Source organism: Amblyomma americanum, chromosome 6 (genome assembly GCF_052857255.1).
Source record: "Amblyomma americanum isolate KBUSLIRL-KWMA chromosome 6, ASM5285725v1, whole genome shotgun sequence".
Classification (NCBI taxonomy): domain Eukaryota; kingdom Metazoa; phylum Arthropoda; class Arachnida; order Ixodida; family Ixodidae; genus Amblyomma; species Amblyomma americanum.
Genome location: NC_135502.1, coordinates 13,974,660 through 13,999,254, shown reverse-complemented (window position 1 = coordinate 13,999,254; position 24,595 = coordinate 13,974,660). Strand labels below are relative to the sequence as shown.

Sequence of the window (24,595 nt, the reverse complement as noted above, 5' to 3'; positions counted from 1 at the left end):
AGTTCCATGCATGCATAAGTTCTGCGCAGTAATTTAAAAACTGTGCTATTAGGCATGAAACGCTCGTGCTCGCTCAAGGAATGGCTGAATTTTATGAAATTCCTTTGCATCGTGGGGTGGCTAGAGCTACCTTGCCTAGGAACTTTAATTAAGCGGTAATCTTATTTATTGTTATTATTGTATATATTTATTGTATTAAAATTTATTATAATTTTATAATATTTATTGTATTATAATTAAGAAACCTAACAGTAATAGTTACAGTTAACTACTCAATATCAGTTAAGCAGCGTGCTAATGAGCACATCTTAGCTGTGCTCTGATGATATACACCGCTGACAATGCTATGCCGAAAAAAAAACGCTCTTCAAACTCAGAAAGTGTATTTTAAAAAATTGCAGTATATATTAGGTGAAACACCCTCTATATACACAGAGCGTTTCTCGAAAACGATGCGTATTTATGGTGCGCGGCTTTCGAAACTAAAATGGCGCGTTCACGAACGACTACTTTTTCTCTAAGCTTAGGTCAGAACCAAGCGAAGAGGTCAAAAGTAAACTTGTCTTCAGCTCTGTTCACCGATACCCACCTTTCTCTGTGTCACACGATTGCATAAGCACTACAGCCCTGACAGCCTCCGCTTGAAAACCTGCCCAAGTGCGAAAGTTCCCAGATCAAAAAGCTCCTGCGTCTTCATCCGGTGCTTTGCTTTTACTTTTTTTTTGCCAGCACTGAACGCGGCGCAGAGACAGTACTCAGAGCTCTTCACTTATAGCAAAGGTAACTTTGTTTTGGAGCTTTCTTTGCGTTTTCGCGTTAACTCCCTGTCCGTGGTTTGGATCAACGTCCGAGACGACAGGAGTGTCTCGGAGCTCGGTGGTTGAGTGCCGACGAGATACGAGGCTTAGAGGCGTAAGTAAATGATCGAACGAGGTGGGCTCTCTAAAAATAATATAAAAAATCGGCCACCACCATGAGGGGATTAGAAGGAACTCGGACTTTATAAAGGCAGCAACAAATAATGGAGTGACGACACTCTAGGCGGAGTGCTTTTGCCTCCGTGCACAAGCACGAGGCTGCAGATGCGCATCAGAGGGTTTTGTAAGAGTGTGCTTGCTCAATTTTTTCAGCGAACCTGAAAACACTGCCACGAGGCGGCGATACGACAACGTTCCTTGAAAGGTGGCGGTGAGCCAAACTGCTCGAGGAAAAAGTCAGGTCGAACATCAGAGGGAAAAGGGTATTTCTCAGTGAGCAGTGCATCCATCAGGCTTCCTGAAACGTGCAGTGAACCCTCATCAATAAATTTAAAAGAAAAGCGATGAGAACGTTGCAGTCAAGTATTTAAGGAAAAAAGAAACACAAGATTCCAAAGCGGCGGTTCAATAAGAAAATCGTTATCTACAAGGTTCATCCTTTAGCGCATTGAGCCGTCTTAAAAGCCTTGACTCGAGCAAGGAAAGGAGGGTTTTTCTCGCTAGAGAAAGGTTACCGGAACGAGCATTCGTTGAAGTGCTGTCCAGGGGCGAAAACAGCCTTCTTGGGACTGGAGGAGTGCCGCGCTTTGTATCGATGCACGCTCAGCACAAGCTACGCGTGAAACCTGTGGCGTAGGATTCAAGGAAGACTGGTGAATTTAGCTGCCTGCTCATTGCTCTATTGAATTGATGACACCTAATCACAAAGCTGAAATGTTCTCCAGCGCTTAGATATACGATCATAAAATCAGAAAATGAAAATACAATGGAATTACCACCACTGAAAGTTTATCTTTCAAAGACCATAGAGACCGCGGGTAATGGCGTAAGGGTAACGTTGAGGCACATCTCTTCAAATGGTATCCGCACTGGCCTTGTCGCTCATAGACGTCAGTTATCGCGTCGCAAGTCCCATTTTGTATATATAGGATGGTGTATCATCAATCGCTTGCGGGAACATTCCAAATTGCTCGCGCACTACAAAAACTTCTTTGCCTTCCCGCCTTCAATAGGTCACATATATTAAGTACTAAGTACCGTGACAAATGCGCCCGAGAAATTAAAAAGGCCTCCATCATTCAAAAACGAGACGCCACGCTAATCAGTAGCCCGTCCTTCGAAATGCTTGGCGAAGGCATAGTCTACCTTGACAAGCAGTAACCGCGCCTCACAATTTTTTAAAATGTCCCTTTTCATACGCAGGAGCGCATGCAGACACGTTTGCCTATATCACAGCAGTCACAATAGGAGCCTTATTGTATGGAGCAACATTTTAATAAGCTTTAGCGTAGTCTTAGCCACCTCTATTCCTTTTCATTTTATCCGTTTGGTGGGACGCGTTTTAAGCCTAAGATATTACTTTTCTTTTGTTCTTGTATTGTTACTTCTCTTTTACACCTCTTCCGAAACTTTTTCCCTTTAAAGCCCTCGCATCTCGTCTGACTTTTCAGTTCTAGCGTTTTCATCAGCCATTAGCACTCTAGGCGACGTTGACTACAAGTGACAATTATTCTCGCATGTCTGCATACAGCATGTACCTTCCGAATAAATTACCGTTTTTGGAACTTCTGTCACCTCCTGCTTTCGGCCCGTCTTTGCGCTGTCTGTTCCCATACTTTATATGACATGGCCGGGCCGTTTCAAAGAGTGCGACTGCACCAATATTGACCCTTCCCAAGATTCGCTACGGCAGGCATGGCAAGCATGTCATGCTGAACCCTACTCTCGCCATAGAGAAAAGCGATTTATTTTGTTTAGTCTTGAGCATTATTTTCAGCGGGTAATATTGCAATTGCGCTGTGAGCATTTTACGCTTTATTTTTATTATGAGTACACCTGAGAATGTTCCAAGATATTGTAAAATACTATCTCGAATACTCGAATCAATTCTTTTACTAATTTAGCGATCCTTGAGTCGACAATTAATTCACTGATCGACGCTTTGATGGAGTGATTGAAATCTTGACTTGTTGCTGAACAACTTTTAATGCCTATAGAACTATTCCTTTCTGATTGCAGCGAAAATTTTTTGACAAGTGGAAACAATGCAGCTTACTCAGCGCCTTAGATTGCATATGTTGATGGCAAAGCTTTTTGATATCACCACATCTCCATCCCAAATCGCAATTCAGAATCTTCAGGCAATTAATTCTGCTTGTTCACAATACTTATGTGTTCTGCAGTCTAGCACTGCTCCATTTGAGACTGATTACAAAAATATAGAACTTCTTTCAGATTGAAAATTATAAGAGTGTGAACAAAACTTGCGCATACATCTTGTGACGAATTTCCGGCGGGTTCGTGACAACGGATAGTGCAATGTGCATAGAGAGCGGAGATGTGCCGACTAAGGGGGGCACTGCGCGCAGTTTTATATGGGAGTCATCGCGTAGTCTTATAATGCCCAGAGAGCGATATATTTTGCCCGAGCCACAAACATCAAAGTAAAGTGAACGAGGGGAAAGCAAGAAGCTGCAAAAAGTAAAGAACCAACACTATACGTGGGGGCCTGCGCGCCGCCGTGAAGCTGCGTTTTTTTTTCTTTTTACAGAGTGTGCGCGAACTCGGCAGCAAAGACGCCTTTCTAATTCACGAAAGCCCCATCAATTAGGAACAGCGAGGGCAGCGTAAAGAGATGAGGAGGAGGAGGATATTCAGCGCAGTTTCCTTTATAGCCTAAATGCTGTCTTAAAAAAAGAAAAAAAAGAGCGCCAGCCTGATGAATAACGATGACAACCGACCCCGACTATGGCTTTTTGTATCCTCGACTGAGCTGGGAAGGATCGCCTGGGGCGCTCTTGTGCGGGCATGAGAAAGGCCATTTGGAAAACAAAAGGCACGGCTTCGTTGCGGGCGGTCGTCACGCCTTTAGGCGCTGGAAGAAAAGGGGGCCGGGTGCAGTTGGTGCACCGGGAGCCTTTGGTTACTAGACCGCACCAGTGGCGGAGCCGCACTCGGTCGGCCAGAACTCGCCGACGGCGGACGTCTTCGGCGGCCACGATCAGACGAGAGACCCAGGAAATATGGAGAAAGGCGTCCACTTTGAGCGGCTGCTACTATGGCGAATATTTCCTGCATGTGCGCTGCACTTGAAAAATTACCGCTATGATGTTGAAGTTTTGAATGTTCTTCTGGCTATCAGGACTACTCGGTGCGAGTGCATAATGAACCATAAAAGTCACATTTCACCACAAGTCGGAAGTACAGCCCCACATTGTTACCATGTTCACGCACCCTCCCACCGCACTTTTTAGTTTCCTCTCAATTACATATCAAAATTTTCTTTTTCTGTTACACGTTGCTTGTGACTGGAAGCCTACAAATCGCACAAGTCGAAAATCTATAAGGAAGCTGGGTATGCAGTAAAGCGGCGTCGCCAGCCAGAGATAGTCTACTGCGATCGCAACAGCCCGTGCACGTCACTTCTACAGCGGAATGTTTTTCCGCTTGAGCATTTCGGCATACCTCCGTTTGTTCAGTGGTAGTAACGCGGCCGACAGCAAACGCATCGGCTCCAGGATAGAGAAGTCTGGCGAATCGTCAACTGCGCTCAGGCAGCTCTCTATTTGCCCCCATTGCTTGAGAAGTAAAGCTAGGATAGACGCAGCTACACCAGCGTCAAAATTGCATACAAATCAGTTACGCGGGAACACTATGAGACACAGTACCATCGTTAACAGGCGAGGACTGTGGGCGTGTTAGACGACATAAACATTGGAAATGAAGTGGTGTTTATTAAAAGAGCATTACAAAACCTTTAACTGTTCATGCAACTCAAAACTGTGAACAGCGAACCCAAGTCCGAGACGAGACGTCGGCAAAAAAATAAAAATTAAGAATAAAGACTATCAGAATGTTTGGTTTATGGTTTATGGGGGTTTAACGTCCCAAAGCGACTAAGGCTATGAGAGACGCCGTAGTGAAGGGCTCCGAAAATTTTGACCACCTGGGGTTCTTTAACGTGCACTGATATCGCACAGCACACGGGCCTCTAGAATTTCGCCTCCATCGAAATTGGACCGCCACGGCCTGGATCGAACCAGCATCTTTCGGGCCAGCAGCCGAGTGCCATAACCACAGAGCCACCGCGGAATGTTAAGGCGATGACCGCATTAGAGAGCGTTCTTTGAGATTAAAAATATAGAGGCCCAACTATCCTTGAACCAAGTTTGCATGGACGATTTTTCACTTCTGCTAGGTCGACGCCGACGTAGACAAACAGGCTTGATTCCGCAACTTTTGCAGTCACTGCTAGCGCTGTAAAAAATTCGGCATACTTAAGCTCCGCGTTTAAAGGGGCTCTGAAAGGGGATTTCAATAAGGGTGCGGTATTTCTGGGATGTAAAAGGGCGCCGCTCCACGAATAACCTACAGCAAGAACTTTATTTCCTTTTCTCGAAACTGAGTTATTTCTAGTTAAAGATTTGATTTTCAGACCCTTCGCGCCTTTCCCTTTGCTCTCATCACTTTTCGCACGCTGAAAGATGAGCGCTCTTCCACTGGCCCCACCTACTCGGCCTCACCGCCGCTGTCGACGCGCGTGGGAATTCCCCGGTGGTCGCAGCTTCCTGTCGAGCCGAAGCTACGCCGCTGTCTGGCCGCGGCCATCGTAGCTGCGTGAAGTCTGAGATGATCTAACCAATAGCCATCTCTTAACCACATACGTAGGCATGGGAGATGGAGGAAGGCGCGAGCAGTGTGAAAAATTCGCCTGAAAGGGTTCGTCAACTTTCGTCCGACTGTGACTTCTCTGCTGCGTTTAGAAGTGTACTACTTGGCCAATGTGTTCCTGACAACACATTGAAGTGAATGAACGAGTTTATGCACTCTCCTCAGGAGGTGTTCCAGAGTCCCTTCAACACTGTCGCGTTAATGGGTTAACGATATGGCATATGCACCGTCGAATGTATGCTTCAGATGTGTGTCTCGCCTGAGCACGACAAAGCGGATGAAATGAGTAATACTCTTGGCGCATTGTTTTCGACACCTGGGTGCTCAGTGAACCAGCGTTCGGCCTCGGCCGCCTTATCATCGCCTCAGTTCTTTCCTACCTGATATGTAGTGCCAGAAGTGTGGTATTTACGACCACAGACCAATACTGTCCTGAGTGGTACATCATTGAACACTGATTATCCCAGGTGTCCGAAGACCTTACTCCAATTCGATCCACTCGTTCCGTGCTCCAATCTGTACTGCCTACGAAGGAAACGAAACACGCACTAATGACCCGCCCCGGATTGACCGACGAAAAATACAATGAGGGAAGAAAAGGAGGAAGCGGTAGATGTAGAGAGAAAGAAGCGGATCTATATACAGAAGCAAACAAAAAATATTATTATTATTTTTACAATTATCAGTATCTTTTAACCCCTCGGCTACAAATCTTAGTGTCGATCTCCTGCGTGCGTTATGCATTTTCCGTTGTATTTCGCTGCTTTTTTGTTTACTTCTTTCTTCCTCAGCATTCATTTTATTTTCGTGCATGAAAAGATTTATGTGAAAATCTCACGGTGCTCTCCAATTCTTGGCCAATCCCCCTGTGTGGGCATGTGTCGTTGTGTGGGGGTAACAAAAACAACAACACTTCGCACGTTCTATAAAGCATGCGTGGGGGAGCATGCTACAGATACCCCCTTGGAACGTTGTGCGTATCACTGTGACGGTGGCCAAGTGGCCGAAAGGTGTCATGCCAGCTGCTCAACCCGCGGCGCTGCGACACTAGTTCAAACCTAGCTAGCTCCAAGAGTGCAATGTGCTTAGAGGAACTCCCCAAGACTGACCAAGGTATGAAATAAGGGATTTATTACTTACTAGCGCCCACCCAAGCGGAGCCCGTAGGTCGATGCTCATGAGTAATTTTTCACTCATTCCCTTGCACGAAAAGCTCGGCAAGTTTGTTTCTTCTTCCACCAATTGGCACTGCTTCGTCTAAAACGTTTCTGTCACAATGTTTACCCTGATTACCTACTTCGTGAAGCAACCCTTTCTTCTAAACTGTCTTAACACCCAAATTAAAGGACGGTAAGGAAAAATTACAGTTTGCCTGCGTCTATGGATTATCGCGTAATAATAACAAAGAGGCGACTTTCGCTCAAAACAGAGCTCCTACAAGCCAGGAAAGGTAAATAAAGAATGAAAATGTGGTTACTGCTTCCATTTGCCGTCTTGGCAAAGCATACTGGGGTGACATCGAGATATTTCTTGGGCGTGGATGACTAAAGCTCTCAACACTATTTCAGTTCCTAACAGTGATCACTGCGTAATCTACGCTGCTGACGTGAGAAGTCTGAAGCAAGTGGCGGGAAAAGTTATAAGTTAATTTTTTCTCAGCAATAAACGCATCTTTTGCTGCTGGACATAAATTTACGCAGCGCCAGAAAGAGCGAGCCATTGCTTCCAATTTTACCAAGAATAAATATTGGGTAGGTTAGTGTTCAGCGTCCTTTTGAATTCAGTGAGCATGGTCCTCTTTCTCTCGTTGGGAGGCGTGCCCAGAGGACGCATACCTTTGCGCGTGAGGCTGACGGGGGCCGGCAGGGTGCTGACCACCAGCACCGTGGGCTGTGAGCGGCCGCGCGAGTTGAAGGCGTACACGGCGGCCACGAAGCTCGTGCCGGCGGGCAGGCCCCGGGCGAGGAACGACGGCGGCGCCTCGGCCGTGCTCACGTTGGCGCGCAGCACCCGCCGTGCGGTGTCGTGCAGCTCGAGCCGGAACCGCTGCTGGAGGCCGCCGTCGTAGCCCTCCGAGCAGGCGAGCGCCACCGAGTCCTCGGTCTGGTTGAGCACCGAGCAGTTCTGCACCGGCTCGGGGGGCCCTGCGTAGCGCGTTCCTCAGAGGTCTTCAGCAGCCCATGATCGGCAACCCCCCCTTCCCGTCGACAGCCCTAGATTTCGCTTCAAACGGACGGGATTTCTCGTTTGAAACGATAATTTTGCAGTAAAACTGAAATGTTCTGTCTCGTGGCAGAAGAAAATTCAAGCAACAGTGGAACGAGGGACAAAAATATCAAGTATCAAAGAAAACATTTGATGTTCTTGCGGTTGGGATGTCAAGGTAAAAATAAAACTTATACTTAAGTAAACTCGCATTTAAACATGCGTTAAGGTTACATTTAAAACGACAGAACTTTTTTTTTTTACTGCCCGAAACTGTAATAATGAAACTTCGCGGCCTTCTTACCCACAAACTTGAAGACAAATATGCGATGGGCTTTTAAGTTGCCTGCAATAGGTGGATGGCAAAAATACAGAAGTCAGCCATTTCTGCAAGTTCTGGTGTCCAAGGATATATGAGACAGATACTGCGCCATTTCCTTTCCCCCAAAACCAATTATTATTATTTCTGCAAAGGCGAAAACACTTTACTATTGCGGCGCGGCTCCTCATGCGGGCAGTAGTTGGGTGCAGCACCGGAAATCGTTTATTGTAATCATTATGCCTTGCATGCGACTAAGCCCTCGGACGATATTACCCACTCCCCATGTGGTACACAGGGACAAAGGTCTGCCTCCTTCCCTTTGCTACCTACTCTTGGCAGCAGAGCGACAGTATACTTGGCACGGCTGCGTTTCCACCACCGTTGCGAAGCAGTGGCTTGGGACGACTGTGCTAAATACCTACATCGCGACGTCAGCACAATGAAGAAGCGTGAAGGAGACCCGTGGCACTTCTGACTCTCCAGCGCTGCACCTAACTTCTTTCCGTAGAACGACGTCCGGAGGCAGTGGTGAAGGAGTTTCGTTGTGCAGGGAAGCTGGCTTCCAGACTTCCGTAACCCACCTAGGTTGTCTACAATGAGTGTCTAATGTTCTTTTTGCGATTTTCCAAACAAAACTCCGGTTGAAACCGGTTCTATTGCCCTTATATTACGTGCATGAGTCATCATATTCTATAATGTTCGAGTAGGTTACATTAAATAATCTTATGAGATTATACTAATCCGACCCATTATTCGAACCTAATCAACTCCCTAAAGCACCTTAATCCATTTTCTGGCATGGGCCCACTATCAAAATTTTGTGAGTTCTTTGGAATTTTTGGAGGTAGGCCAACTTCCAAATTTTTGAGGTTCTCATATTTTCAGACTTGATGGTGGTCTATGACTTGTTCGTTGGTAGGCACATGATGTTGATGAAGTCACGACCCTCTAAATCCCATCCACATATCGCGGGGAGTACCATACCATTACTGGCGCCAAAAAAAAAAAAGCTGACTTGCATCGGTGTACTGCAATTCCAGTATGCAGAAGCGCCTAACCGCAGCTGCTGGCTCACAAAATGAATAATAAGGTACCAAAAATAAGCCACCTCGAAATGTTTTACATAATCGGCCACCAGTAACGGCTGGCCGCTGGTGTCTGCGCTCTTCATCAAACGCGGATCTTAGAAGAGAGGGCCGATCTGGCGTCATATCGTCTTGATCCTTACAACCAACACAGAGCAGCACAGCGAGACTTAAAGCCACCGAATTACCGGGTCGCCCAGACTTCCGCCTTATCCCCTTCCTCCCGCTCCGCTTGTCAAGCGAGCGTGCGCACAGCAGCCTTGCGCTTCGCTTCTTTAGCATGCGGCCGGAGTGGGCCCGTGTTTGCCAAGCGGCTGAAAGACAAACATCTCGTCATGGCTGTTCGGCCGCGTGTAAATATTGGCAAGATCATCTGGGATTTCTGTGCACGCGCGCTGCTGCTTTTTTGATCGCCGTCAAGAGCAGTGACCTTCAAGTGATGTCTGTCTCGCTGCAGCGTTTCTGTGGCAGTAAAGCGATACAATAACTCTTTTTATGTGCGGCTCATGTGAAAGCCAAGGACAGAAAAACATATTTTTGAAGACCGCCTCCAGTCGACGCAAATTCTAGGGCGTTGTTTTTGAAGAGAAGAGCCCGCTGAGAGACGTGGTTTGCTCTCCAGTGAACAATTGCGTGGCAGTGTTTTGTGACTCGCTGCTTACGTGTGCTGCCCCAGCTGCCTGGTGATAGCGTCATGCATATATGGAAATCGCCAGGCGTTTTTTCCCCCTTTTATCTTTATTTATTTATGTTTTATGTGATCTTGAAGCAAACGCAGTAAAATAAAGCGGGGGAGGGGAGGGGGAGGGTGTACATGGACCAGAACAGACAAAAAATAAATGAAAAAAAATGCCAACAAATGGCTTCAAGCACTCTTCCAGCGATGTTAGCTAGCGTTGCACAATTGCCTCGTTAGTAAGACCGTCCTAATCAGCGATGGTGCGAACGGAAAATGAATATTAAGAAAAGGTATTCATAGAGACTGACGGTGTAATCATGTAACTGTGTCGTTGTGACATGTTGGTGGATGAGAAAGTAAAAATGCCTGGTGTGTTATTGTGAAACTAACCATAAATTGCAAAAAAAGTTAACTTACATCTAGATATTTCGTTTTCGTTTGGTTACTACTGAAACACCGCTTCGTCTGAGCAGTTGAGCGACACAAACACGGCCGTATTACGAACATTACTGCTTTCCATTAGGTTTGATCCAGTTTGTTGATTTTATAGATGCGGTGAATGGGCCCCTTTCCAAGCAGCACAGGTAACTGGCCCAATATTGGTAATGTATTCGCAAAGGCTGACCCCACAAAGGACCAGAATAGAACGATCCTGTTGCAATATTGGGCCGATTACCTATGCTGCTTGGAATATTCATATTACTGCTTATTGCAGTGCTGGACAGATTATGCGCGGGCTAGGTGTGAGGCTTATGTTTCTGTCATTAGCTTTTTCCTTGCCCCCTGTAGCTTAAACTACGGTACCAGCCAGCGGAACTTTGTGCGTTTCTAGATTCTAATAGAATAAAATTGCAAGAGGTGAAAGCGGTCGCCGCGAACAGGCTACACGCGGGCTACAGCTCTCTCCGTTTCACCATCCTCCAAAGATCCGCTTCCGAGAGCGCTGCTTATGTCAGTGTAGTGATTGAATATAAAAGACAGCAGCACTGGTGGTCGTGCTTCGCCAGCGATCTTCCCCCGCCCCCCCTCGGTTCATTGCCACTAGTCGACTGCGCTGAGGTTCACCGTATGACGCTGAACTCTGCGCGGCCCTGAAGAAAAAACCGGCGGCTTGTGGCATCCCGAAAAATGCTCCGCATGCATTCCTTTTTTTTTTCCTTTCCGCTTCACTGCTACGAGCTCATCTACAATGGTGTGGCTCAGGCGACCACCTAGATTGACACAGCCCTTCTTTTTTTTCTTACTGAGCAAGTAACTTGCACTCGGAAACAATTACACTATCTGTGGGTTGCCCTTAAATCAGGTGGAAGTTATGTGCATTGAACGTTTCTAGTAAAAACGTTCGTGCAATGGTAGGTTCAGGTGCAGCCCTACGAGATTGCACCAGACGCGGGCGAAAATAAACACCTTCTTCGCTTGTTCCTTAACTGCGTGAAAATCCATGGTGGACTCAAATGGCTACTGAAAACAGTGTAAGGCAACAGTTCAGCACCTTCGTGAACATGATGGCAAACCTCATCTGTCTAAGGGACAGTGTGACTGCGATGTATCTTCTTGTGTAAATATACGGTCCTCAAGGGCTGCTCTTAATTTTTTGTGCAGTTCATCTGATGCCGAAAAATCAATGCAGCCTCGCTGTGCGCTTACAGAATCTTCCTGTGCTGTGTTAGCCCTGCAGGCTGGCCATTTTTCTCATCGCTTATCCTGAGGATACTGCTTCCGGTCGACGACGTTACATGCACTTCGCATGCATTTAATTCCCACAGTGATGGAAGGCTGCACTTTAAAAAGTATACTGCACTATAAAAGTATGGAGCATAAAAAAGCGACGCTTGCAATTTAGCGAAGAGCATTGACTAAACACATATTGCGCTCCGTTAAAACCGCTGCAATGCATTTGTTTAAAGGTGATATTCAGTGGAGTCCACTAAAAAATACACAATCAATACCAGTGCTACTGATAAGTATATTGATAATACCACAGAACTTTAAAGGGCAAGTCCTGAGGATTTGTAAACATATTTAGGTGACTATATGATTATATTTGACGGAGCTGGCAGTCTTAGTACCGAAGAATACTATTTCAAAATTATGAGAAAAAAACAATTATAAACAGCAGAAACGAGGAAAGAGAGACCGAAACTGGGTTTAGAACAAACTATGACGTGAGGCGTACTGTCACAAAACTTCCCGTGTGCGCGTTGGCTCGATAAACTCGCGTTGGCTCGATAAGTGGCAGCGTCCATTATTATTTGTCTCAAGAGACCGAAATCAAACTCAGTTTTTTCTTCCTTCAAACTCAGAACGAATATCGACAAGCATGCAGCTCAAGGCGTCACACAGGCAAGGTTCTCCATATACATCGCCTCAATTAAGGCCACGAAATGATAAATTTCAAAAATTGGTTTCGGTCGAAACAAAGAGCCGTCCGTCCGCCTGCGACATTTGTCACAAATGATGAATGGGAAGACTCCGGGGAGCCTGCTGTGAAAGTTTAAATTAAATTCGTGCAGGTCGAAAAATTCTGAAATTGGCCTAGAGCGCCCAATTTTCTGCATGCACTGAGTGAGTGGGCTCTCTGGCTGCGAAAAAGACGCCCTTCGATCTTCTCTAAGTCGGAGTACTCTGCATTTGTTCACCCATTCTTTACTCAGAGAAAAGCAGACACAACGATGTGCGCACTATAACAGTAATTGTTATGTGCGCAATCCTTGGAAGAAAGAACCACAAATTGATCAGAAAAACAGTCATTTAACATCTTACACGTGAGCACGTAATAAAAGCGATGATAAACCGCTCGAAAGACGTTTCTTTTCTCTTTGCATGTGCCGTAAGCTTTCTGATACTACGGGCATACTTGTTGCAAGGAAAAAGGAAGGAAAAAGGAAAAGCGCAAAAAGGAAAAGCGAAGTTCAGATGATGAAAGAAAGGATCGGACAATTTACTCTGCACTTAGATCGCCCTCGAAGCCGTGACCCTGCAAGAGCGATTGTGATTATCCGCTCGCTTCCTTCAAAATTCGCCGCAGGGCAGGCTTGGCCCGCCAGGGAGCAAGGAAGAGTTGATCGTGCAAGAGAATGAAGCTCGCCCCCTCAGTGCATCAATAAGGATTCCCTGCTCCTCAGTGATCTCTTCTTTCTTGCGTTGCTATCCAACCCGCACGCAGCGCTTGAAGGAAAATTCACGCCAGAACAGCGACTCGCTTGTGCAGTGGTGCTCGTCTCGCTAGGAACACACAAAAAAAAAAATGACCGTCGCCGTCTGGAACACGTTCCAGTAACGAGCGTTAGCAGATTTTGGCCGCCATTTTGGATTATGACGCCATAGTCACGTGGCGTCCTAAGTCGGCCACAATTTTAGAGAATTAATGACGTCCTCAATTATTATCATTTTTTGCCTACATTTTGGATTTATAAGTGACGTCACAAATAAATCACTAATTAGATATATCAGTGACTTCACCAATTAAATATACTAATGACAACACTAATCAATCATCTATTGGGTTCCTATATCGATTTACTATGGGGGCCGCCATCTTGAATTCCTGAGACAGAAAATTTCACGCCAAAGGGAGGTTGTAGGAGACCCCAAGAAATCGAGAAACGAGATGGGTAAGAGCTAATGCTCTTAAAACGACCGTCACATCTGGACAAGCAGCACAGGCGAGGTAGGCGTGTGCAGCGTAAGGTGGATGTTCTGTTCAGCATGTAGCGACATTCTGGTATTGCTGGCCCCTGGAAACAGCACACGAGTATTTTCCTAGACAGGTATCCCAATGTCGCGCGCGCGGCCCTTCGAGAGCTATAACAGCAAATGAATGAGATGGAAAGCATCTGTTTTGTGCCGCTCGGCGTCGCGTGGGTTGAACAAACGGAGGAACGGGCGCAAATTTCGACTGCACCTCTCGGTTCGAGCGTTTTAGACTGCTCAAGAAGGCTCGATGGCTGTAAGCCTAGTGCACACTCTCCGGTTCCGTGATCGCCCGCGCCATCGATTGCTGGGCTGAGAAGTCGAAATTCAAGCACACTTGACCCTCGTGACCGTGGAGTGAGCGTCCATTAGTCGCCGTTGCCATAATGCCAATATTCCAGCTTAACGCAACAGCGTTCAAGCGAATGCGGTAAACGTGGTATGGAAAACACGGCACGAAGAGAGTTCGGAACTTTAACGTTCCAATGCAACCCAGACTATGAGGGACGCCGTAGTGAAGGGCTCCGGAAATTTCGACCACCTGGTGTTCTTTAACGTGCACTGACACCGCACAGTACACGGGCCTCTAGAATTTCGCCTCCATCGAAATTCGACCGCCGCGTCCGGGATCGAACCCGCGTCTTTATGGCCAGCAGACGAGCGCCATAACCACTGAGACACCGCGGCGGCGCACGAAGAGAGCGTAAGACGGCGATTGCGTGAACCGAAGTGAAGCGAGCTGACGAAGAGGCAGAGGCCACGATCTGAGAAAAGCGAGAAACAGCGCTGCGGGCACGGAGAGCGCGACTTGCTAGGAGCAATTACTTTTGCACAGGGAACCTATCACCAGCCTCCCCAACTCCGTTAGATCACCAATCCTTCGTACACTCATATAATCATCCTCTTTTAGGTCTTGAAGCAATAAAAACTGATTTAGCGATTTACCTCTCAAGCCCGGACTGTACTCGTCGTGAGACTATGTACCTATGTCCCCATTTACGATTCAAATTCGCCGACCTGTATGCTGTTTTGCTTTAACTGCAAAGGACTAGAAAGGTCTATCAGTTTTCGTTTTCCTTTTTCTCACTAGACAGCAGAGGAAGTAGCAGAAAAAAATGGTTTTGGCTTTAGGCGAGTTTCACGCAACTACCTTGACAACGGTGATTTAAGCAAGCATTCATGCAGAAACCATCTAATTAAACAAATAGCCTCCTTATCACGCTGAGTTGTTCATAAATGTCTGTCTTCATGTCAGGCTTGCTGTCGACGGCCGTCCACCGCAATCATTTGTTGTAGGCGATGTTCTCTTTGTTGAGCACTCTGCTTAGACTAGCGATGGCGTGCTTTCTCAAAGCGTGAACGACAACGTTACTCGAATTCCTCTTGGGCGCGGAAAGGTTCGGTGACATTTTCTTTTACTACAGCGAACACCAACTCGACAGGCCTTCCTGGCACGAAGTGAACACTGCCAATGCAGCACACCGGACGCCAGAAGTCACAGAATAGTTGGCTATCACTCGCCGCTAAACCACGTGACCTCGTTCGCTCCTACGACTCTGGCTTCCTCCGAGACACTTTCTCCTCGGTGCTCTTGCTTGCCCCTCCTGTGACGTTGTTCGGTCCGAGGAAGAAAGCTACCACGGTAGCCAAAGAAGTATTAGGTACCATGCTTGCCCGGCCACTGCCCTTTATCTCTAATAAGTGGCGCCATCGCTGTGGGGCCTTGGGCTTGTGATATAAAAACAGCACTGAGCTCATTATAAAAACAAATGTGTTTATCTTGTAGCGATAGGCGTAACTAACAATTTATAATGGAACGAGTGAAGTCAGCAAGGAACGAAGCGCATAAAAAATTCCTTATCCAAATTGCCTGCTTGTGTGAAGTTGTTTGTAAAAATTACTGCGCAAAAAAAAAAAGACTGAATCTGCAGTTTTTAAATGAAATTGTGTTCTCGATGAGTGAAGAGTGGTTTTTGGCTCCAGTGGAGAGTTATTTAGTACCGGCGCTGTTACAAAGAAAAATATGTGAAAAATGTTTCATATTAGAGGCCCTGTAACTTTTGATGTAAACGACACAGCGCAAACACATTTGGTACATTTGTAGACCGTACTTACTTTCTTTGACGTGCACTTAGCGGAACACGAGAACGGAACAGACGGAGGTCTGGGTACTCAGTACCCAGACCAGTGTCGGTCGCGTTTTCGCTTTGTTGGAACCGCCAAAGGGCATGCTGTAAAGTCAGTATGTTAGTTTTTTTTCATAGTTATGTTATTGAAACCGGGAGATAGTTGTGTTTATGCTTCTTTTTCTTTTATTTTCCCAGAAAAGGTTTACACACACACACACACACACACACACACACACACACACACACACACACACACACACACACACACACACACACACACACACACACACACACACACACACACACACACACACACACACACACACACACACACACACACACACACGCACGCACGCACGCACGCACGCACGCACGCACACACACACACACACACACACACACACACACACATACATATATATATATATATATATATATATATATATATATATATATATATATATATATATATATATATATATATATATATATATATATATATATATATATATATATATATATATATATATATATATATATATATATATATATATATATATATATATATATATATATATATATATATATACTCGTTTTCTCGGCTTCCGTTCCTACCACGTAAAATTATTTCCAAATTCATTACTCACTCTCCTTGATTCCTAAATCTTCATTTGTGTACCGTATGATCTCGATTAGGGCGAATTTTTCTTATTATTGGGTCTGCACCAAACCTTGACTAAAACCCCAGCGTTAATAAATTGAATTGAATTTTATTCCATCAGAGACGACAAAAAATGCTGGGGCCCAGTGGAATGCTTGGTCCACTAGGGCCCCTTGATTATCCACCAAGCCTGACTGGAGACAAGCACTCCAGGTGGAATGTCGCAGCAAACAAGTAAGTGAGCTCCTTCAGCGCCAGGCAGAGCAACGCCGCAGTAGCTTGAATGTCTTCGCTCTCGTAGGCGTGGCGGTCGCCGATGCTGATAGCCCACATATACATACAACTTCGCAAGAGCAATATTCGGCCACCTTCTGCGATGAATGCCATTTTACGAGCACCTTCTCAGCTGACTGGTCTTGGGCTGACTGGCAGAAACAAACGAAAGAAGCGTCACCGCTGACGACAAGCAAGGACGGAAAAGGAAGGGCGAAAGCAACGGACGCTGGAGCCGCTTCCGGTGTTCACGCTGATATCGGTGAGGAAAATCGCGGTCCAGCTTGCCACAAGATGCATCGTCCGGAAAGACGCGAGCGATGTCGAATCAAATGCGACTCGCCCACACAGCCGTCATGTCACCGAGAAAGGGACCACCGTCACAAAGGTATACACGACTTCGGTTTCGGCGCCAAGGTGTGCTCATTCCCTACGGGCCTCTTCCGCTTCGGTGTTGAAGACAGCGGCCCGGTATGGTGCGGCAGGGTATACATTTAAGGCGCGAAAGGCAACAGAGGGCATTACCCACTCCACTGCGTGCTGTCGCCTGGTCACAACTGCTCATTTTTCGGCCCCGTAGACGTTTGACAGTTGGGCCTAAGCGCAACAGCTAACAACATACCGAACTAGCATCCCTCGCTCGAAGTCAGATGTGCAACTATTACAGAAGCCGCGCGCGGTCCTTGTGAGAAGCTTGTCAGCCTAAGGTCAGCCGCACACTTGACGCAGTACACGTGAGCGCCATTCACGTGGGTCTAGTCGAAGATAACGCCGGATTTGGGGAAGAAATTTCAGCTTCCCAGCTGCGTCTTTCGGTGCACAACCTTCGCAAGAGAAAACGCGCGAACTGCAGTCTGCTATGCTCAGCTGGCGAGCCGAAGGCAGTGGAAGCTAATTCAGAGCTCTTTACTTCGCTTATCTATTTCTCGGCTTCCTTTCATTCCTTCGTTCATACCTCCATTCAGGCCACAAATACTACGCATTTCCTTTCCTTCAAAATTTTATAATCTGAAGCAGCACATGGCAACGGACTCCGAAGAGGCTCAGGAGGGCGGGACAATGCCCTCCGCCTCTTTTGGCTCAGTACAGACCGGCGGAAATGCCATGGTCTGGAAAGAAGTGTGTTTCGAGGCGCGACAGCGGCAGTCGTGGCGCCGCGTAATGTCGTTTCGACAGAGGCGCAACGTGCTGTTTAAACGCCATGCTGACCTAGAAACGCCCGGTCGTCGCCGAGTTCGACCGCTTTGCCGAGAAATGGCGAGGCGCCGCTGTAGACATTCGCCGAGGTGGAAGGGCTATGCTCATTGTTTCTTATGCTCATTGTTTCTAGCGTACTTAAACGTCTTTTGTGGGCTCCAACAAGAAACCGACCTGTCTATCGTCCAGCCTTGCTGTGTCACACCTTTACCGTGAGACATTACTCTGTTTTGCAGAGATCGCAGTGTAACGGACTTTCCCGGCGGCGCTAATTGCAACGACCGAACACTCCCCCCGAGTTCAGCCGTAGTCCGATGAGACTGTTCGCGCACCTGATTTCCCGCAACCAGAAATGTGGAGGAGGCGCAGCACAGCTGTCAACCAGACTGCACCGCTTCTGGAAACTTGAAGAGGGTGGAGCTGTAAACCCGGCAGCGTTAGAGCTGACGTTCGGAGGAAAAGCCGAGTGTTTTGCCACACTAATTCAAGATTGGTTTGCAGATGTCGTGACGTCACACCACAGCGAACCAATAAAAGGGAGGAATAACGTCGAGGACAGCAGACGAGTTGGCGACGTGCCAACTGCGCAGTAGTCAGCGTGTGGGGAAAATGTAAACTGCTCGGTACTTGGCGTGTCGTGTCATGTGACATTGTGCATAACGTGGCTGCGGGGTTAGAGGAACTGCGAAGGAGCGCTTCTCAAAAAAGAAAGACGCTTCAAGACGGATGCATTCGCACCGTGACAGAGCTTGTGGGGTTGCAGAGGAAGGCTGAATGACTTCTAACGCCATCGCGTTGGGCCTCCTAAGGTTTAGTTAGGAGTTCGCAATTTTTACCTCTCCTGCTACGCTCGCAGCCGACGCCATGAAGCCATTTGAGGTGGGCTCGGAAAGGGTAAAAAATTCACCGGAGATTTACTATTGCGAAAATGCGAATTTCAGCGAGAGCTGGGTTGCTGCGAAATGCACATGCCGGTCGCACTGTTCGCTAACACTTGGTATGGGTGAAGGATGTCTGTTGCGTTTATGCCGCTAAGCTCGCACTTTCGCCACAGGTGAGCTCTGCATCTCAATGAGCGAACACTCGCCAAGGTGAATTACGAAGAAAAAACTTAAAAACATGACTATTTCGGCACCGCTACGGGAGCCTTGTTCACAATGAGACAGACACAGACGGGCCGTTGCTTATGAAGAAAAAACTTGCCGTGCAAATCGCATGCATATCTGGGGTAGATTGCCCCACGTCCTGTTTATTGCTGCGCTTGTCATTTGAATATGAAGCAATTCCTTCAGCAGGCGCGTATATAAGAATTTTTCTTTTTCAAGTATGCGCGCGGAATCCCATTCAGTCAAGTGGCCCGTGTTTTGATCGTGTTTTGCAAGGGAGTTAAAAGGCATTTTTTCCGTTCTTGACGTCACGCTGACGTTCTTAGAACTGCCTTTGCAAGGAATTTTGTGGACGACGCTAGGGTAGCTTGTCTTCTCTTGCTGCTCCTTTAACGTACGAGGTGGTTTTTGAGCCTTTTAGAAGGAACATGGGTCCCTTAGACGTCGTAGAAAGCTCATATCCTAGATAGCATTTTGATGATACCGCGGGCATAAGGGATGTGTGCACGTTTTTCCTCTGCGTTCTTCTAGCTCCGCCTGGAGGGGCTACAGCGCGTAGTTATTGTAAACAGAGCAATTGACGTGGGTAGCAGTTTTCTGCGAGGCCCTTCTCTACGCGGCTGATTTCCTGGGCTTGAGCTAAGCTCGAAAGCCCGATTGAAGTCCGCCGAGGCTGCCCTTCACTTTTGTCCTATTGGGTGCGCTGAAATTAAATTCAGGTACTTCCCCGTTTGGGTGGGTTTCCTGTACCCACCCGTCGCGATAGCGTTTGTTGCTCGCTCGACAAGGACGTCAAGAAAAGGTAGGCTCCCGTTGGTTTCCTCTAGGCGAGCTCTGTAGTGGATAAGTTGCAGGTAAGTTCTATAGCGAACGCCTCGAGACTCCGTGAGTGACGTCAATGCGCTCGGACCAATCAATTATTTGCATTCTAGCTAATTGCCGTGGTGCGTTGCCATGACATCATGCGTGACGCTATCCCATTCTGACCAGTCAGCGTGACACTTAGCACCTGATTGGTTATGCCAACGGCACCGCGTCGCATGAGCGGAGAACTACCATGTAACTGCCCTCGCCTTAAAGAGAGAAATGGGCGAGCTAGGGTGCAGCACTCACCGGCCTGTATGAGTGTGAAGACGCACGGCTCGCGCTGGATGCCGATGCCGTTCTTGCCCCAGCAGAGCAGCGGCCCGTAGTCGTCGTCCGTCTGCGGGACCACGGTGGCCCAGCTGCGCGTGCCCTCGCTCAGCACGTTGGTGGAGCCCAGCATCTGCTGCGAGGCGTTGAAGCGCCACCGGAAGGCCACGTCCTGCGCGGGGTCGGCCTCCAGCTCGCAGCTCACGCGGACGGCCTCCTGGCGGGCGGCGCCGTACACCGTCTTCTGGCCGGGCTTGCACGTCGGCGCGACTGCAAGGAGGAGGTCTCTTCTTCACGCTCCACCCACTCGATCCCGCCGAAACGGGACTTCGCGTGGACAGTGTTACGCACTCATCAAGGAGGAAAACATTCAGACACCCGCACACGTGACAGAATATCTCAACAGCAAAGGAAAATGAGGGACTTGCTGACATGGAAGTCTCCAGTGGCGCTACGTAACACCAACAGTTGCTTCCTCCGCTTTGTCAAGTAGCTAGAAAGGAGTTAAATCGACATTGGCGTCACGCGACAAATGGTTCAGTCTTTTGCAGGCACCGCCTGAACAACTGATAATCATTAAGGTACTCAACAAACAACCAACAACAGCAAATAGAACAACTTGCGGCTGAAACAAGTGCAAGCCGCACGTGTTGACAGTTGTCCAGGCAGCTAAGATTGTCAATAAGAGCTCAAGAGCAAAAGTGTGGCTTTACACTTTTCAACTTCTGGGTTTCACTGTTCTGAGAGAGATATTTAGAGCCCAAGTTTATTTACTACTGTAAACGATACATTTATTTAGGAGCTAAATACATTGCACTTTCATATAAGCTGCAGTTTAAAAAAAATTCGCGAGCACGAAATTTAACGAACAAAGGTTGCAGTCTTCTCTTGTATTTTCTCTTTCGCGTAGGCGTGCAAGCCTTCACACACTGCAAACGCATGAACATGGCTCAGGGCTCGATTTAGCGTCACCGACCGCGGCAGAAAACGCTACAAATGCTGTTCCTGAAAGAGAACATTTCGGGAAGCAATTGAACACTGACACCGGCAGAATTCCGAGCCAAAGCCAGCTCTTCAACAACTTTTTCTTCATAAGCTCCTCTCGTTCACGAGGCGAATACCGAATTTGAACAACCAAAAAAAAAAAGCCACCAGAAGTTCCGATGCATTTTGTGTTCGCCGCTGGCTTCGAGAGCTGTCACAGAGCGGCCACCCACCGGACACAAACATGATCTTGTTTTTTTCTTGTGAAATCACGAGCGAAAATATTGCTCGATTGTGCGCGGGAATAATTTTTCTCAACCTGCACGCGAATCGCGAGAAACATGGAAATTAGGTTGTCGAGAAAAATAAGTCGTTCGCAATAATTATTTATTAAAATAAACTACAGTCATTGAAGACCATGTCACAAGGACAATACAAGAGAAAATAAATAAAACACAGCGCAATCACGATCGATAAATAACTCGTGTAAAGTCCAAAGCTGCCGCGTATGTAGGTTATCCATGTTATCAACGGGGGTGTTTGGTGTTACAACAGAGCGCTCCAACTGCAAAATGAAAGCCAATTTGCAGAAAAATGAAAGTGAGCGAAGATAGTATTATGTGGCGCAGAAAAGTAAGTGCAGACGCACGCACGGAACGCTGCGTGCAAGTCGTGTAGAAAACCACTGCCCTCGACTGACCACAAACCCCCCCCCCCCCCCCACCCCCACCCTCTCCAGTGCTTCAAGCTTGCCTTATTTTTCTACGTCTATTGCTTGTTCTTCTCAATCCTCCTATTCTCTCAATATCCCAAGCTTAACATTGCAAACCTACGCGGTCACATATGCAGTGCGCGCTATACGCCTCGTCATTATATACAACGCATTTAGAGACATCGGTATTCTCTCGTTGTCCACGTAAGCTTGGAATTGGACTGTTATCGAGGTCAGCTGCGCAGTGGGCACATAAATCTGTTTCTATGTTGTGCCGACGCAAAAGTATTCTGCCTATAACGGACCACAAATTTGAGGAAAATTCGGCGTGCAAGATGTAGAATGATTTGCTGCCTTAACAAGTTCCTGTCCGATTCGCTCTGGCTGGATGCGTCTGCTGCAGAGGGCATTTCCCCTTATGCAAGCGCGCCAATTAGAAGAGGTGCTGGAAGAACCCTACCGAGGAGAGGCGATGACCGCAAGAGGACACGCAGAGAAGAAAGCACGCGCGGCAGCGGCGCAGCTGTGGGCTGCTGCAGCTCGCCACGAGATGTGGAATTGAATTGGATTGAATTTTATTTCTGAACCTTTATGCGAAGCATGTTTGAAACAATCTCTGGATCTTTAGCTAAAAGCTAGTTAAGATACATGCCGATCATATCAATGAAATTAATTAAGTTCAGGCATAAGAACAAACATTTACATTACACAGGATGAAGGCTCTTGCATTCAAATAGGAAGTTGAAATCTGCTAAACCAACAAACGTATAAACTAAACAAATATGTATATACATAGAGATACGAAGTCTCTACACTGTCCGGCATACAAAGAAAAACAAATTATACAAAAAGCACACTTTCATCACTCCGATTTATAATATTTTTTAAACAGGACTGAAAAATTACTGCTTTGCTTCACGTAATCTGTAGGGGCATTCCACAGCTTTGTCCCCACATTAGCTATTGTCCCTTTTCCGTAGACATGTTTCGTCTTCCGAAGAAGGAAATTTCCATGTGTAGCATTACGAGTGCGATGCGACGGCAGAGTGAAAATGATGAGCACGCCAAGGAAAGGAGAAAAGCAGAGCAGAAAGCAAGTGCGCCGGATCAATTTCCCTATTACAACCTCCTCTCAAAACACCCGTAAAAGTAATCGAAATTCAATGAGCGACTTCAAACTGCTCATTTCTAGAGTGATGACCGTGAACTTACGAAGAGACCAAATGTAGCTATTTAAGTGCAGTGTTCCAATACCTCTTAAGTATTAAATGTGCGGGACATGCTCGAAAAGTTTTGTTTCGAAAACTGTGCACGGGAAACCTGGGGCAGCACCCTTGAAACATAGAAATCAACCTTTTAGCTGGCAATTTTTTCTTCTTCCTTTACTTTTTTTCTTCTCAGCGTGATACGCCGTGCAACATTCGCTGCTAAATTCGGCCAGGTATTAAAACGCTTAGATGTTAGTCCCTTCAGTTAAACATGCTGGTTACAACTAGTTTTTGAGTGACGATATAGTGAAGTAATGACGATTCCCTAGGAAGCCCGGTCAAGACGGACTCTAACGAAGCTGTGACTGTAACAAATTAGTAATCGCCGGACACCTTCAAGTTTGTTATAACGAGGTTCAACCGTTTTCTTCTCCTGGTCCCAGATAGGGTTGAAATTGTGCGCAAATCAATAAATAAACAAAAATAAATTATTGAACTGGGAAAATGTCGCTGGTCGACAAGTGAATATGGCAGTGCACTTCGCTGTTGTCAACAGTGAAACGAGCATCTCTGAGACGCAAATAATTACTTTAAAGAAACACGTAGGTCTGCGACAAGTGGATCGACACAATGTTCGCCCCTGGAATGAATTTAGAAAACCCTTGTTCTGACCGAGGCACCTCTTTACAGATAAAATTACAGTGACGTGCCAACAAGCATTAAGAGAACAATGAAATCAGCTGTGCGCAGTGTTTGGCGCACCGAGCTCACTGTTCTCCTCCGTGCTGCGAAGATTCCCTCTATTATTTACCGTGGAACTCCCAGCACCACAGCTTTCTTGTAAACAATGAACAGCGCACTCGAGACTGCATATGTCCTTTGTATGTCATTACGGAAACAAAGAGCATCACGCGACGAAGAGAACACAGAGCAAGAAACGGGACTGCGAGAGAGATAGCCGAAGATAAATAAGCACCTCTGACCAGCAGCTCATTCCGTTTCTTTTAGTTTTTTTTTCTCCTAATGGTAGCAACGTAAGCGGCGTTTATTTCTACACTCAGGCTACGCGGAGGCAGCTGTCTTCTTTCCTGGGCTCCTATTTCGGCGCCTATAATATATGGCAGCGCCGCGCGGGCACGCCACCATTGCCATGATCATAATCACGGCGCAAGCAGGGCAGCAATGCGAGGCGCACGCCGTAAGAAGCCCGAAACTAACGTCGCCGCTGCTGAGTTACGACTGACGCACGCTGTCGCCGAATACAAAAAGTAAATGGCAGTTAATTAAAGCACAAAGGGAAGGAAGCTGGGCGTTTCTTACTTTTTCGCGACGCTGAGAAGGCCCCTCCGCACTCGAGAGCTGAGCGCTGCCGCCAGTAATTGAGTCTCGCTCTTCCCCGAAAAATGCAGATCCGGAGTCGCGATTACTCTTTTCGCAAACGACGTATACGCGACGAGCTGCTCCCCATCTGGCCTACCATGCTGCAGCCGAGTTGGCGACAAGCAGAAGCCGATTACGGTGCGAAAAAAAAAAACGAGAAAAAAAGGTCTTACAAGCGC

General features: G+C 47.0%; 1 protein-coding gene across 2 annotated transcripts in view; it reads right to left on the bottom strand.

The window, feature by feature from the left end:
• LOC144136337 (cell surface glycoprotein MUC18-like) overlaps nt 1–24,595 on the bottom strand; it is a 435,727-nt gene that overhangs the window by 18,575 nt on the left and 392,557 nt on the right. For both annotated transcript variants that reach the window (XM_077668585.1, XM_077668586.1), the window contains exons 7-8: nt 20,112–20,402; nt 7,484–7,792 (exon numbers count right to left, since the gene is read on the bottom strand). In XM_077668585.1, the coding sequence (XP_077524711.1) occupies nt 7,484–7,792; nt 20,112–20,402 (600 nt within the window). The remainder of the gene's footprint in view (nt 1–7,483; nt 7,793–20,111; nt 20,403–24,595) is intronic.